The following is a 15,811-nucleotide window of genomic DNA, read 5'->3' on the forward strand; positions in this document are numbered from 1 at the left end:
GGGACCAGGTAGGGGCAGATGCCCCCCCCCCATAGCAATAAAAATAAAAATAAATAAATAGCTAATTGAGGTTCTGCCCCCTCCTAACAAAAGGCCTGCCCCCACTAACAAAAATCCTGGCTACGTCAATGGCTGGGAGTGTTCCTTCTCTGAAACCCTGGAGAGCTGCTGTCAGTCAGGATTGCAGCCAGGGCACGGAAATAAAAGGGGCTAGTTGGCACAATTATATGCCTGCCCATTCCCCCCTGTCTTCTTCCTGGCCAGGAGTAGGGCAAAGTGGTTGCTTGGCCACTTTGGCGACCCACACCGTGCCCTGCTCAGCCATGCCCCAAGGCCTTCTGCTGCAGCGAATGCTTCTGTGGTGAAATCTGCAAAGCAGGCACAAGCGCGTTGCAGAGGAGGAGAGCTGGCGATGACGCTCCTGAGTCGGATTGAGGGCCAACCAACCCTCCTGCGGCTGCCATCTTGGGACGCCATGTAAAGAACACCAAGGAGGTGGCAGGAGCAGCAGGGGTGAAGCAGCTTGCAACAGCAGCAGCAAAATGGCATTTGGCCACAACTAGAGCCCACAGATACTCAAGGAAGAGTGAAGGTGCCCCACAGAGTCCCCTGGGGCCTCTCCTCACTTTTTTTTACCTCAGGAATGTAACCAGCAGCAGCCTGGTCACTCTGGCCTGCCTTTTCCTATCAGTGCCTCAGAGAGACAGGGCAGGAAAGGGGAAAAGGATAGCTAACAGCCTAACAGCAGGACTGAGGCCTATCCTTAGCAGCTATCCCTCCTTTTTTCATGTAAAAAGGTAAAATGGCAGTGGTGAGAGCTCTGTGCTTTCCCCATCCTGATCATAGAACTCCCCTCCTTTTCCCTTATGAGGCTCAAGAATGTAAAAAGCGCAGAGTGGCAGCTGTGAGCCTCCAATGAAGCGGGGGGGGGGGGGATACTGACAAAATTACGTTGTTGATGACAGTAGCTGACATTAGCACACAGACCAAGACTTCTCTGTGTATTTCCTCTGAGAGATGTTCATTATCCAAGTGGTGACGCATTTTAGCACCTTTTTGAGCATTCTGCATAGAAGCAATAACATTATCCCAGCAGACTAATCTAGTACAGTTGACAAGTCAGCACAGAATCTCCGTTCCCATATATTCTAATAGGTAGTATTAATCTGCAGACAGCTAAATATACATATTATACACCCACATAGCTTACTTGACACACAACAAGCACCATTTTTGCCAAATCCATCTGGCTCACCTTTTCCCACTCAGGCTTCCCAAATTGATTCATTCAGTGGAAATTGGTATGACAGGTGAAGTATGGACTGGTTCAGTCAGTGATGGGTTATAAAATAAATAAATAAATAAATGAGGAGTAGGCAGAAATACCGCCAAAGTGCTAGATGCCCAGGGGGAGACTGAACTTCTATCTATTTGATTTTAATGTACTAAGCTGTTGCAGTTGAGAATGCCTTTGATGATCGCTTCTAATGTACGGCCAAGTGTAGGAGAAACTACATTTGCATATCAGATATAGATCAAATCTTTTCAGTTCAGTTCACTGAGCCTTTCCAAAACAGCCATAAAACCTTTCCTTGGAACATGTCCCACCTATTCAATTAAACTTCAAAGATAGGTTATTAGGCCTGAAGTGTTTTGTGTGGGTTTAAAAATACATATATATACATTTTAGTTGATTGTCAGATATGAATGAATATTTGTCATCCACCCATTATGAAACCTTGGAAGAATCACAACCTACTACTAAAAAAGCAGATAAATCTAAGCTCTTCCCTACAGGGATCCATTTGCTTCCATTGCAAAGTTCTCCCTCACCTTGAACATCTGGATAAGACACCATGAGGAGCAATCCCCATTGCAGAGTAGCAGCAGTCGTCTCTGTCCCTGCGATAAAGAGGTCAAGAACACACTCTGCCAGGTTCTCTTCATCAAAGGTAGAGTTGGGGTCATCCTTGCTCTATTGACGATAATGGAAAAAGTGAAATGTTGGAATTATTTACAGGCCACACAAAATCTATCTGACCTTGGGGTGGGGGGTGTCTTCCTATTGCAACACCTAATAATATGTTTTACAGGTGAGTGTACTGGGAGATATCTGTACAGAGTCATGGATTGGAGTAGTAATCTAAAACAGCATTACAGTGTAAAGGGTACAGGAAATGATCTTTTCTTCTGAAGACATGTACCATAAGAGGTAATAAAAAGAAAACACAGAATTACAAGTTGAACTGGGGTGATCTGGGAAAAGTTTCCAAATCAAATCACCCCACTAACAACGTTTCTCAAAGCAGATCTGGGACTTCCTACACTTCTGAATAGCTCTGCAGCTCAGTTGTCCGAAAACCATTCATCAACCAGTTTTCTCCTACCCCCAAAATGGAATCAAACTGATTGGGGAAGCACCCACAGCATGAGAGGTGATGGGGTGAAGGGTGGGGATGGGGGGGGGATCTTTCATTTTGATAGGACTTGCTTTTAAGTTCTCCCCCAAGAACATAATGTTACATGGCAGCATATAAATGATAGATAGATAGATCTGATATGAGTTTGTGGGGTGCGAGACATCCTAAATTCCTGGGTCCAATAAAAGTTAGAATTAATCACAATTTGGGGGTTAAACTGTGCTATGCATTGAACTCCTGCCTTGTGACAGTGGGTCATTAGGGGAACAAAGCCTGGTAAAGACTAAGTTGTGAACTGAAGAAAAAGTAGAGAGATCATTAGGAGAATCACTGCCAGAAATTCAAATGGGTAAAGTCCATCCCTAGGCCCTGGTTTTGCGTAGACAGGCGGAGTCCCCAGATCCTGCACGGTCCCCCCGTCATGTGGAATAACGACTCAAGACAACGTGCTATGGGATTAAATTGGCCACAACTTTATTAAATTTCAAATGTGGGTAGACCTTGGCTCAGGCATTGGGCGTTCTCCCTCCCCGGTCCCCAGCCGGGGACCTAGGGAGCATCAGGGTTATCCAGTGTGGGGGGGGGATGGGCCGGCTCTGGAGAACATATGTTCAAGCAGAGATAGCCGCCCCCATTACGCCGCCACCGCAGGGGAGAGCAATGACGACCTTTCGGTGTACGGCCAAAGCCTCCCTTCAGAAAACCCCTTTAACGGGAAACCCTGGTATCACCACCGCAAGAGGAAGATGGACAAAAGGATTCCGCCCAAGGCCTGATACCGCCAAAGTTGTGACGTTTTGCTACGGGAAAGGCGAAACCTGCCAATGCAGGGAAATTCCTTTCCGGCCCTTTAACAGCGACCTTAACGTAGCAGCGCCCGCATACCTGTGAAGAAAAGTTAACCTGCAAAACCTGTGAAGAAAAGTTAACCTGCAAAATAAGACATTAACTGAGGGTGGGTAGGGTGGGAGAAGCTCTGGAGCCAAGTGAGGATTCCTAGGTAAGATCCTCCCTCTATTGTGTGGGCAGGTAATCCCTCCCCTACCTGGCCTGGTCTCCTTGGCAACGCTTCCCCCAGGTGGGATTGGGCAACTGACTGAGGTAGGCGGAGACCTCCAGGTATCCCACCTGAGGGGAGGCAAAGCCAAGCCTATGCTGTTGGAGCCGCTCCAGATCTAGGGGCTGCACGCGTCCACGCAAAGGGCGCCCCCCATTTTAAGCGGGGAGCGGTCATTAGTTAGTAAGACAAAAGGCTTCTGGTAGTTTTTAGGACGGCAGTTTGCCTGATATGTGAGGGAGGAAAATCTTGGAGCATCTTTGATTTCTGTTTGAATCCAGAACTGTATTTATGGGGGAAGCAAGGCCTTCTTAGGGTGTGAATGCTCTGAACCTCTCCAAGGCATTCTCAGGCTGTATGTATGTGTAAACCATATATCATAAAGATACCACCATTTCCACTGTGCCACATTTTCAAAGGATACACAGACCCTGGGTAAAGTCCCAGACCCCTGGACTCTCGCACTGCTGTGGAGATTGTGGTGGCATGTAACATATCTTTTCCCATTGTTGTAGGACAGAATCATGTGTGGAATAGCCACTAATCCTCAGAAGTATGGGAGCTGGGCTTCATAATCATGATCACATAGCACACAGAACCTTACATTTGTCCCTATTCAAATTCATTTTGTTAATTTGGGCCTAGTTTTTCAATCTGTTAAGGTCATTTTGAATTCTGATTCTGCCTTCAGAATTCATAGATGAGACCAGGAATGTGTGTCTAAATGGTGCAGCAAGATGGTTCCAGGTGTTGGACTTCTGCTAAATCCAACCGAGTTTGCTTCGTTTCATGCACTAAAGTGTCTTGAGCTATTATTGGATACTTACTTTCTCAATTTGAAGTAGATAGAAATCAATGAAATCCTGAGGCTCATCCTTTTGCTGCTTTCTATGCCTTTCTACCTCTTCCTTTGCAAATGAATGTACTAGCTCTATGGAAGAAAATGCCTTATTGTGAGGTCCTGGGAGATGTTTCAGCAACCATGGGAAGAGTTCATACAGCTGCAGGGAAGAAGAAAACAAAACCTGTCACTCTCATGATTTGGTCTAGCAATACATTTTAATCTCACATTTTCTCCAAGCGGTTCAGTGTGATATATCTCCCTCGCCCACTTTATTTTCAAAACAACCCTGAGAAGTAGATACACTTGTGTGACAGTGAGCACAGATTAAAACAACCCATTGTCCTAAGCCAAACTCTCTAAAATGGGCTGGGGAAAAATTTTTTCTGCCTACCTAGGGCCACATTCCAAAATCTGATGAAGTCCAAGGCAAACATATCAATAGGTTAATCTTATTTAGTAGGCTTCTGCACCTGCTAACTTCTACCTCCCTTAATATTCACTACTATCCTTATTTAAGCGTGTTTTTCTAGTGTGTGAGTTGAGGTTATTAGTCCAGTGCTTAGCAAGTCTGCTTTGAATACCTTCATGACATACTACTCTAAGAGTAGTACCAGAATAGTTCTGTGAATACTTATGGCGGTGAAGGCCTCTCTGACACCCATCAGGAAAAAAAAAAATTACTCACACCATGAATTATGGAACCTCCATGTTTTAAGCAAAAATCAACAGCTTCCATCATTTTTTGGAACTTTTCATCTTCAAGGGAAAATCGGTACCCAAAAGCCAAAACACATATTAAATTGGAAACTGCATTTGTGATGGGCAGTGATGGATCAAGTGGCTGTCCTGAAAATGAAGTTATTTACAGATATTGATGAGGCTTGCATTAATTCACACGTTTTCTTTTTCTTGAAATGCCCTTGCATGAACTCATTTTGTATGAAGCTTGTAAAATGCTAATTAACTCAGCTTGCTCTTGCATTTTGGAAATATTTTTTTTTTTTGCAAAGAAACAGCTAGCCTCTTATCCAAAATGTGCTTGGAGTGCAATACTGTGCAAATTTATCTGGAAATAAGGCTAATTGAACTTACTTTTGAGTAAATGTGCATGGGACTCTGCTGGCAAGACTTGGAGGTGGTTGTTGCTGAGTCTTTGAAAGCCCTTTCTCACCACCATACCTGGAGCTTAATAGTAGCTGCTCAGTTTCCTCCTTCCCTTTAACCTTCTTCAGCTGGTTCTCCCACATCTTGTTCCCCTCCCCACTAGTGATAGCACACACCAGTTCTGCTTAGACTTAAGTTTTCCCCCTAGAAACATCACCTCAACTTCCCATCTATTGTTCTCTCCCTTCTAGCTGATAGCAGCTACTGAAAGAAAAAGGGAAGCTACCAACCCCCCAATAATTCCACTGAATGTTCCACTGAATTCCACTGAATGTTAATGTTAATTAGCAGTTCAATAAAACAATTCAGAGCTGACGAGCTGAGTTGTAGAATTAATGGATGTTTGAAAATTTTGTCATTTGGTTTGCTATTTTTTGTCTGCTGCAAAAAAATTATGCACTGCTAAATATTGCTGATCACCTTGCAAACATTCATAAACATGCAGAGCTTGGTATCAAGCTTGATTCTTACAAAATCCATCACCATTATCCAGTGTCATTATCCAGCATCACATACCCTTTGCCTGCGCAAAGATCTTCACAAGCTCAGTGGCCTCCTCTTCTATTTGGTGCTCCATACCTTTCTTCCCCAGCCCCAGCTTCCGCATAGTAATCACACCGAAACGTCTGTGCTGCTTCCAGATGTGACCATTTGAAAATACCATGCCTAAGACAATCAAGAATCAATGAGAAAATATTACTTACAATGTTACAAAGAAGTGTTTTATCTGGCATTGCTCTCTCATGTCCCCCTAACCCCTGCCTAGCAGGAACTGGAGGGCTGCTCACTGACAGGGCTGAGCAGAACTCTGAGCCTCCTGTTTGTACGGACAAGGACTGCTACATATGTAATTGACATCTGACCTACCCCGATGTACGCTCATTGGGGACAGGTCCAGCAACACTAAGGTGAGGCCAGCAACTAAACATGCTTTATGTGGGCTGGGACTGGGGTATTAATAATAAATGCATTATTATTATTATTATTATTATTATTATTATTATTATTATTATTGCTGAGGTGCAGCCTTACAGCTGTCCAGATGCAGCACTCAGTGGGTGGGGCACCCATCTTGACAAGAAAGCTCTACCAGTTGCTTAAAGGCTTCTCTGAAGCAATTTGTATAGTCTACATGTATTTTATGTATTAATCTATTTTTAATCTTTTGCTGGAAGCCGCCCAGATGGGCGGGGTAGAATTATTATTATTATTATTATTATTATTATTATTATTATTAATAACATGCCCCTGCATCTGCACCTTGGTTCTCTTGGCCTGCCATCCAAGACCCTGGGCCTACTAACTCCAGTTTGCTTGGGCCACTGCCTTCACTTGTTCATGGACATCACAGAATCATAGAGTTGTAGAGTTGGAAGGGATCCTGAGACTCGTCTAGTCCAACCCCTTGCAATGCAGGAATATGCAGCTGCCCCATGCAGGATCGAACCTGGAACCTTGGCAATTTTCTAGGGGAAAAAAACACTGGCTGTATCCAGTTTCTCAGAGCAGACCCATTAAAATTAATAGACCCAAGTTCATCACACCCATTTATTTCAGTGGGTCTGCTCTGAGTATGCCTAATATTGACTACAACCTTATATGTTGAGAGAGAGAGAGAGAGAGAGAGAGAGAGAGAGCGCCCTCAGTGGGATAACCTGTGCACATCTTGTGCCTCTGTTCTAAATTAGCAGCCCATGCCATGGCCACTGAAGGCAACAGGTGTTTCTCCATCAACATGTTTTCAAGCTGGACTTGAGCTATCATCCATAGATTCTATCCAAAAGTACCAGGAGCCACATGTTTTAGGCGCACATGGATGTCAATCAGCTCAAGACTCCTAGCTGCACCTTTTGGCTGACATTTTGGGGCAACTTGGCCCAAACGTCATCAGTTTTCTTTGATGGCTTGCCAAGTTGGCCAACAGGCAGATCAACACTGTTCAGGATGTATGCAGATTTTACTGCAGGGCTTTGCCACGTTCAAGAACTCAGTGTTCCATAGGCATTTCCCAAAGGATAACTTAAGTTACAAGTCCCACACTACCTTCGTTTACCCTCCTTACAACCACCTACTCTGGATTCTTTTAGATTTCCCCCCAGATTCGTGTACATTCAATTACTCTGCTCCTTATCAGTCACTTCATCCTTCCAAGCAAGCAAAACTTCCTCTTTGAGCACCTCCTGATAATTTATGTCTTCCACATTTGCATAACTTTTGTAGACTTCTGGCTTTTATGTAACAGACTATATAAACTAAGGATGATGTGGTAATCTCAGTGCCTAAAGACATTGCTGACAAATGTGGTACAATGGCTACTTTCAAGAGCTCATGTGCTGGAGAAAACTCCAGATGATGGAAAGATTCAGAGCATTATTCTCTTATGCTTGGTGGTTTCTCTGGAGAAAAGGTCTTTCAAGCCCATCACTCTTCACAAAAACTTACCCTTCTTTTTAAGTGCAGTTTTCAGGAATGGGGTTACTGGTCGGTCGCACAGGTCATCGAAATGGTTTGTAAGGCCTTCTTTCACTGTTTGGTATCCAGATAGTACTACTGCTGGTACATATGCTCCCCATATACAGTACACATTTCCATATTGCTTTGCTATCTGCCATTTGGATCAAAAGAGAAATATCGCATTCAAACCAAGCAGATCAATTCAAGTTAATGCATTGACTACAGCCTTCCTCACCGCTCCAGCTTCTGGCTGTGTGCAGCTTTCCTCTAGTTTTCTCTTCCTGTCAGATTCCTATTGCTTGCCTTATCACCTTCCCTTCGTTCTTCTGGGTCATTCCATCTTCCAAACACCCATTTGAAGCAAACACCCCCTTCCTGTCCCTGACTGCCTTGCTCTTGCATAGAATTAGAACAGTACAGGCGTGGGGATACTGACAAGGTTCTTCACAACCAGAAAAACAATGCATTAAGTGACAAACAGTCCATTAGTGAAATTGGGAGTTTAGCTAGGAGATGGTTAATGGGACCAGAATCATCGCAAATGTTCCTTGATAGGCAGAGCTGCCCCACACACCCTTTGGGAAACTACCGTATTTACTCGAATCTAATGCTCACCCTTTTTGGCCAAATTACCACTGCAAAAAATAAGGTGCACCTTAGATTCGATGGTGCATTAGGCTTGAGTAAATACAGCAAGTTAACAGTTTAAGAAAGCTATGAGATTATTGGGGAAAATGTCTTGTCCTGATTACCATCCACTAGCCTGTGGAAAAGGGGTAAGATATTGGGAGTGTAGAATAGTAGACTGCATTTTCTAGGTCACCCCCATCCCCTACATTTAAAGCACATGAGTTCCTCCAAAGAATCCCAGGAACTCTCCACATAGCTCTTGTTATGAGAAATGATTTACTGTATTAATAAAGCTGCACACCATTGTGATATTTCAGAAAAGCACATATCAATACTACTTCTCAATACTGATTCTATGTAATCTTCTTTGAAAATGTATCAAATGTATTGTTGTTTCAATATATAAGTTTCTCCTATAAGTATGTTTTGTTTCAGTCTATAAGTATATGTTTCTTCTATAAGCGTATCTTTCTGTATAAATGTAGTGTTACGTATTGTTAAGGTTATGAAAATGTTCCTGGTACTGTCAGTGTAAGTGCAACTGTATCGGTTGGTCTGTGCTAAAACACCACCACATTATCACTTACTGGGTCTACTATGCTATGGAAACTGTTCACAAAATCACACAAAACACAAAAATTATTCCACAATGGTTCATTCATGATCCTGCAATCCCATTCATACAAACGTTAACATGCTAGTGTAGAGTCAATGCCCAAAGCTAACACCTGTCTTCTTCCTGTGGGTGTCAACCACAGCTATAATTTCCAGCAGGGACAGTTATTGAACAGCATCGAGATGACTTGGGGGATGAGACAGCGATGCATTCTGGACCCCACATTGTTTTGTCTATTCTTAAATGACCTAGAAGATAACTTAATGGACCCAGATAGACACCTTCCAAAAACAGGAATGAGAAGGACCCCCTTGTTGTTATATGCTGATGACGCGGCCATCATCTCACGTTCCAGACCAGGTTTGAATTATTTGCTGAGGAAATTTTCTGATTATTGTTCTGGAAATGGTTTATCCATTAATTATGACAAATCTAAAATTTTAGTTTTTGAAAGAAGCTTCTCCCGGTCTAAATGGGTGCTGGATGGCTATAACCTTGAACAGATCAAATACTTCAGTTATCTAGGGCTCACATTCCATCATACAGGATCTTGGAAGCACCACTGGGAAACCTCCCTTCAAAAGGCAGAGATCACAAAGCTAGCCATACTCAGATTCTTTTTCACAAAGGGCGGCAAATATGTTCCAGCAGCCTTAAGGGTTTTCAATGCAAAACCCATTTCCCAAGTCCTGTACGCTGCAAATGTCTGGCATAATGGGGACCTGCCAAAGCTAGATGGCTTTCAGGCAAAATTTCTACAATCTCTGCTGCAGGTACCCAACTGTGTCCCCAACTCCATACTTCTGTTGGAAGCTGGTGAATGCCCAATTTCAACTAAAGCGTGGTGGGTTGCCCTAAAACATTGGCTCAGGATTTCAGTGTTTGATCTAGGGAAGGGTTTGTACCAACACTTGACCAATGAGGAATTTGTCAGCAAATGGCAGAAAACCATGTCTAAAAAAGCCACCTCTATTGGTCTGTCACCCCCCCCCAACTGTATTACCTGGGTTATGAAGGCGCCCAAAAGATGTTAAAGCAAAGATTATGGGATAATGCAATAGGAGACAATAGGAGACAATAGGAGACATCATGTGATGGAATTGCAAAGAGCCATGAATGAATGAATGAATGAATGAATGAATATTTATTTTTGTCAGCCATCGGCCATAGCAATAAAACAACAATACAATATGGAAAGGATAGTGTCAGGGGACTGCCATCGGAACAGGGGAGGGAGGCAGGGGGGCCATTGGGATACAGGGAGCCCCCGAAAATCCTGAGGAGCAGTTCCTCTTCCAGCGGTGGGAAAAGCCACACCTCCAGTGGAGAAGAGAGGGAAGGGGCCAGCCAAGCGAGGGAAGGGCTCGAGGATGCTGCTGAGAGCCCCAGCGCCTCACCTAGCCAGGCTGGCCAGGAGGGACGCATGCCACTTCCATTGCCCACCTTGCACAGAGGGGTGAAATGCAAGGAGGGGAGGTGGAGGCTTGGGGTGCCGAAGTTCTTATGTTGGGGGAGAAGCCGGAAGGGGCCTCTCCCGGATTCTGCAAGTGACTAAGACGGACATGAACTTTGTGTATCTGTACTGTAAATAGTTTGCACGATAAAACCTGCAAAAGACAGGTCGGAGTCCTGCCTGGTTACTCATGAGCAACCACCACACAGCATCCGACAGATAGAAATAAAAAGTAATTATATAAAATACATTTTAGGGTTTTGAATCAATAATCAAATAGTGGATCTTATTCTGATTGCCCCAGCTAAAAACCTTGCAACCTTTGCTGTCACCTGCTCATCTTGATCTGCCAAAAGAAAGGACACAGTGGCAGTGGTTGGGTGACCCGGAATGGACAATAAAAGAGGGGTGATAATCTCATTCCTCAAGTATTTATAAAGAGTGCAAGCCAGAAGGGCATGCGAGAGCCTTGAAGATAATCTACTCCAGGCATGTCCAACTCCCAAGCGACTACTCCCAGTATAAAAAAAAAAAACTGGCAGTGATCTACCCATTGTTATTGGAGGGAGGAGGAGCATGTATGGGGTGGGTGGGTGGAAGGTGGTGGCTAACTGGAAGCAGGGGCTGGGGGTAGAATTGCCCAAAGTCGTTGAACTATTTTTAGGGAGAATTGCCAAAAGCTGATGAACTTTCTTTTAGGGGAGAGTTGCCAGAGTTGTTGAGATTTTTTTAGGGGGAGTTGCAAGAGTTGCTTTTTTTAGGGGGCTACATCATGATGCATAATGAAACACTAAGACAGGAGGCATTCCTTGGGATTTCAGCCAGAGGCGGAGGAAAATACTGACAGGGGCAGATCGACCGTGATTGATAAGGAACTACCCGATGATCTGCCTATTAATTGCAGTCGACCGGTTTTATGTATCTGATCTGCTCTAACATTTGCTCAGCACAGGATCTGCAATGCAGGCTACAACTACTACCAGGGCTTCCCACACACCAGTTCACAGGAGCTGAGCTCTGACACCTCTAAGGTGGGCACCATTGCCATTCTAAAGGAGAAGCTTATGGAGTGCTCCTCTTTTTCTAGAAAAATAGCACTGACTACTACAGTATCCCTAGCATAAGACCATAAAGCTCGCTACCTCCTAAGGAAGTCAGTTCTATTACTCAACAGCTCTTACAATTCTGAAGTTTCTCTTAAGCCTTTTGTCACAATCTACTTTCTTGCCATTTCTATTCATCCGTTCTAGTCCTTCCCTCTTGAGCAACAGAGAACAAGTCTGCTCCATCTTCTGGATAATAGCCATTCAGTTATTTGAAGTCTTTTGTCATGTCACACCCTTAATCTTCTCTTCTCTAGGCTAAACTTTCCCAATTCTTTCAACCACCCCTCAAAGGATTTGGTTTTGAAATTACTTTTGGTGGAGAAGTCAACAAGAAGGAGAGAATATTGGGTGGAATCGTTAGCAAGCCAAAATCCCTGGATTGATTAATGTAGACACAAGGTTTTTCCAACAAAACACTTTTATCCCCAGTTACCTGAGGAAGAAAATAATTTGCAGTTCTTCTTGCTAAGCTTCTTACCCGGCTGATTAATTATTAGGAAAAGGTACCTGAATGAGCGTTTCTTGAGTAGCCATGATCCCCATCCGCCAGAGACCACCAATGATAGGAAGTGAAAGAGGACCAGGAGGGTAGTGTCTTCGTGACCAGACCTGTTTCAGGAAGTGCAGAATCAGAAGACTCACGGACAGAACAGTAAAAAGTTCCCAGATCCCTGCCATTTCTTTGCTTCTTCTTTCTGTCTTTGTATCCTCCTTGTACAGCTGTCAGTTAACTGTGATTTCTCCTGTGGTTTGTTGCTTCTTTTTGAGACGGCTGCCAAATGCGGCTGTTTCTTCATCAACAGCATGTTATATACTCCCCAGCCAAAGATGCGAGCGGCAAGATCTCATTGCAGCATCTTCAATTAGTGATAGTTTGCTATCAAGATAGTTAAGCCTGATAACATTTTAACCAAATAGTTGAAAAGCCTGTTTGGTCAAAGTAATCCTGCACACCAGTTACCCAGCAGGCATAAATATGCCAAGCCAATGCCCTACCCTTACCCCGCCCAGAACTACAAGGAGGGGGGAGCAGCTTCCATACCAACGCTGCCAGTGCCTTCTTGTAGCAATGACACCCTCATTTGCACTCAGACATGGAGAGAACCAGTGCACTGGCATCAAGGCTCCCCTGTCTGGAATATCTCCCTGTCCCACCCCATACACAATAGTCCCACAGCACCTCCCATTCCAGGAACTCCTCACCACCACAGTTTGGGGCTTTGCCAACACCGCTTCTGAGACAAACCTCACCCTAGATTGGGATCCTCCCGGCTCTGCTTCATTTGCTCCAGGAACTCAAGGGCAGCCCAGCGGCTTTGTTGTTGCCTCTTCAACATTGAGTTAAAAAGAAGTAAAAACTCATGTCATCTTTTACAGGTCTGAGTAGGCTTACATGTCTGGATAAGTTCGTGTTTTGACAAACAGGAAATTCATCTGAGACTTATATGCACATAGACTAACTGTCGTTGTCAGTTTGTGGGGTTTAGTCTGCATAATGCCTGAGTCCCTTCTAATCCATGTGGTCCTGGATCCAGCAAAGGTTAAAATCTATTGGAGGATTCCGTTGTTGAATTGTCCAAGCAAGTTCCTTTTACAGAGAATTTCCAGCATTCGCTGCTGGTGTTGCTTGATTTCTAAACTGCTTGATGTTCAGGAGTTGTTATCTCTAGTTTTGGAGCTGAAACCAATTTGGGGCTTTTTTTTTCCTTCTGGGGGTTTCCCCCCTTTGCACTCCATTCCTTTAGGTAGGCTCTAGGTAGGTCTCTGACTTTGCTATGGACTTCGGTCTGTCGCCGCATGGGGCATGGTAGGAATTTTTCCCAATTGGCAATTTACAGCCATTTGGTTTTTCGCCTACCTCGTAGCAACTCGTCACAACTCTTCGGCATTGGCGGTAGGCATTGGTAAGAAGGGGTTAAGAGGATGTGTGTGTGTGGGGGGGAGGAACGCCATCACCTCCCCCCAGTGAGCGAAGGGTGGTCCGTTAAAGGACTCCGGGGGGCGTGGCCCTGTCCGAAGCCTATGGAGGTGTGGGCCAAAGGCACGCCCCCGAGCGGTGACCCGGGGGAGCTCCTAGTCGACGTGCCTCAGCGGGAGACTCCCCCGATATAGTGTTAACCGTCATTGATGCTGCTGCCCCTGTTGTGGGTGTCACTTGGCCTGTAGACCTGCTTTGCTTGTAAAATTCCTGAAAAGCTGTGAAAAACTGCGCCAACGCCTGCGGGTTACTTGGTATTATAAATGGCTGGGACTCCTCCTGGTTCCCTTGCCCCCCCCCGGATACAACAGCATTTTTCTGGTTACCTTGAGCCGACATAACTGCTATCGATACCCTAGCTTAAACTAAACAGTGGCATGTAGATTGGTTTATATCTGAGAGCGGCAGGCAACAGTAGCGTAGCTCAGTATTGTCTGCACTGGTAAGTTTTAATGCAAACCAAAATTGCCAACCCTGCCAGCTGTGTCTAGCAATAAGCAATTTAACAGTAGTTCAGTGTTGTCTGCACTGGTATGAACTCAAGCTGGCTTTAGATTTAATGAATCCTCTGCAACGAAATTTGATCTATGTAAATATTTATTTATTTATTTACTTACTTATTTGCGTATTTGATTAGTCAATTAACTCTGCAACAAAATTTTGATCTATTAATTGTTTATTTAAGTTATTTCTTTACCTATTTGATTAGCCAATTAAGTTCAGTTAGAACCTTTCACTTGATTATACTTTTATAGAACTTTTATTGAAACTGTAATTGCAATACCAGAGAGGAGAGGGAAATAGGGAATTGCTCCTTAAATCACCCTTTAAATTTACCTACGAACCAAATTAGAATTTATCTAAATGCAACAGAGAGATAAGATCACTTGTGAGGTAATTGCCAGACAATTTGTTTTATCGAGCCAAGCACTTTAATTAAATCAATTGATTAATTATAATTCAGATCAAAACTAACCTTGGAGCGCAGAAGCACTTTGATTAAATCCCTATAAAAGTTTTAAAAGTGTGATAAGTTGCAAACAGCTACTGAAACGGAAGTTTTAAGGAGAAATACTCCCATGTTAAGATGCCTGTACAACAGTGATCCAACCACGTGGTAGTTCCTTTAAGTGGCGACCGGTATCTATCCAAACGTAGTCAGAACCCACCCTAAGGGAAGCACGCTAAACAGTGGGGGGGGGGGGGTTATAGGCACTGCAAGCAATTTATTAAAGGCTACCTAAAAGGAAGCCTTCCCACGGGTGACTGCCTATCCTAAGATGGCGACCGGGACAAGCTGGTCACTAGGCAACGGTGCCGACTCCTTTTGTTTTTTTAAAAAATAATATTTATTGAAACACAAAAAAATTAAAATTACACAGAAAAAAGACAAAATTACAAAAAAGACAAAAACACAAAAAGAAAAAGAGAAAATAAAACCATCACTTTCAAATTCTCCAATCTCCGTTACCTTCTTTCCATGACCTCCTCCTCCTCCCATCTCTTGTATCTTAATTAATAATTGTCACAGCAAATCCTTTCCATAATTCATAATATTTTATCATTACGTTACCTTACTCTATTATCATCTTGTCTTATAAAAACGACCTTAGAGCTTAAAACTTAAATCTTTTCTGCCAACTTCTCATAACCATTACCTTTTTGCCAGATTCTTTAGACACTTTTACAAGAGCCAAGTAATTTCATCTCAACATTTTCCCAAAATTCATAAAACATTTCTAGTAGTAATAATATAAAAAGATACAATAAAATAAAAGCAATCCAATCTTCTTCCAGCGTCCCCTCCCCCCGGTCCCGGGATTGTCAGTCTTTTTTTGTCCCATTAGTCTGGCACATTAACCTGGTGCTCTTATATCCGATGCCTTTAAATCTCTTCCATGTCCCTTTCGCAGCTCTTCTTCATATTTTCCTTTCACTCGCGGGAACTCCAGCTTAATAGTGTTTTTGACCCTTTTCAGCAAATCAGCCCTTTTCTCACAGTCCAGACTAAGCTCCACGTGAATTTGAAACATATTTCAAATTCCCTCCAAAATTGAAAGTCCCAACAACTCCAAACCTCTGATGGCCC

The 15,811-nt window shown here is 43.6% G+C and overlaps 1 protein-coding gene across 1 annotated transcript in view; it reads right to left on the reverse strand.

Annotated features, from left to right (window-relative positions):
• LOC310707881 (uncharacterized protein) overlaps window positions 1-12,889 on the reverse strand; it is a 38,017-nt gene extending 25,128 nt beyond the window's left edge. The window contains exons 1-6 of the mRNA XM_083505338.1: window positions 12,252-12,889; window positions 7,928-8,090; window positions 6,002-6,151; window positions 5,007-5,167; window positions 4,305-4,478; window positions 1,834-1,975 (exon numbers count right to left, since the gene is read on the reverse strand). Coding sequence (XP_083361464.1) covers window positions 1,834-1,975; window positions 4,305-4,478; window positions 5,007-5,167; window positions 6,002-6,151; window positions 7,928-8,090; window positions 12,252-12,422 — 961 coding nt within the window. The 5' untranslated portion in view covers window positions 12,423-12,889. The remainder of the gene's footprint in view (window positions 1-1,833; window positions 1,976-4,304; window positions 4,479-5,006; window positions 5,168-6,001; window positions 6,152-7,927; window positions 8,091-12,251) is intronic.
• Window positions 12,890-15,811: the final 2,922 nt, after the last annotated feature.

Source organism: Podarcis liolepis, assembly GCF_965112155.1.
Source record: "Podarcis liolepis genome assembly, chromosome: 5".
NCBI classification, from domain to species: domain Eukaryota; kingdom Metazoa; phylum Chordata; class Lepidosauria; order Squamata; family Lacertidae; genus Podarcis; species Podarcis liolepis.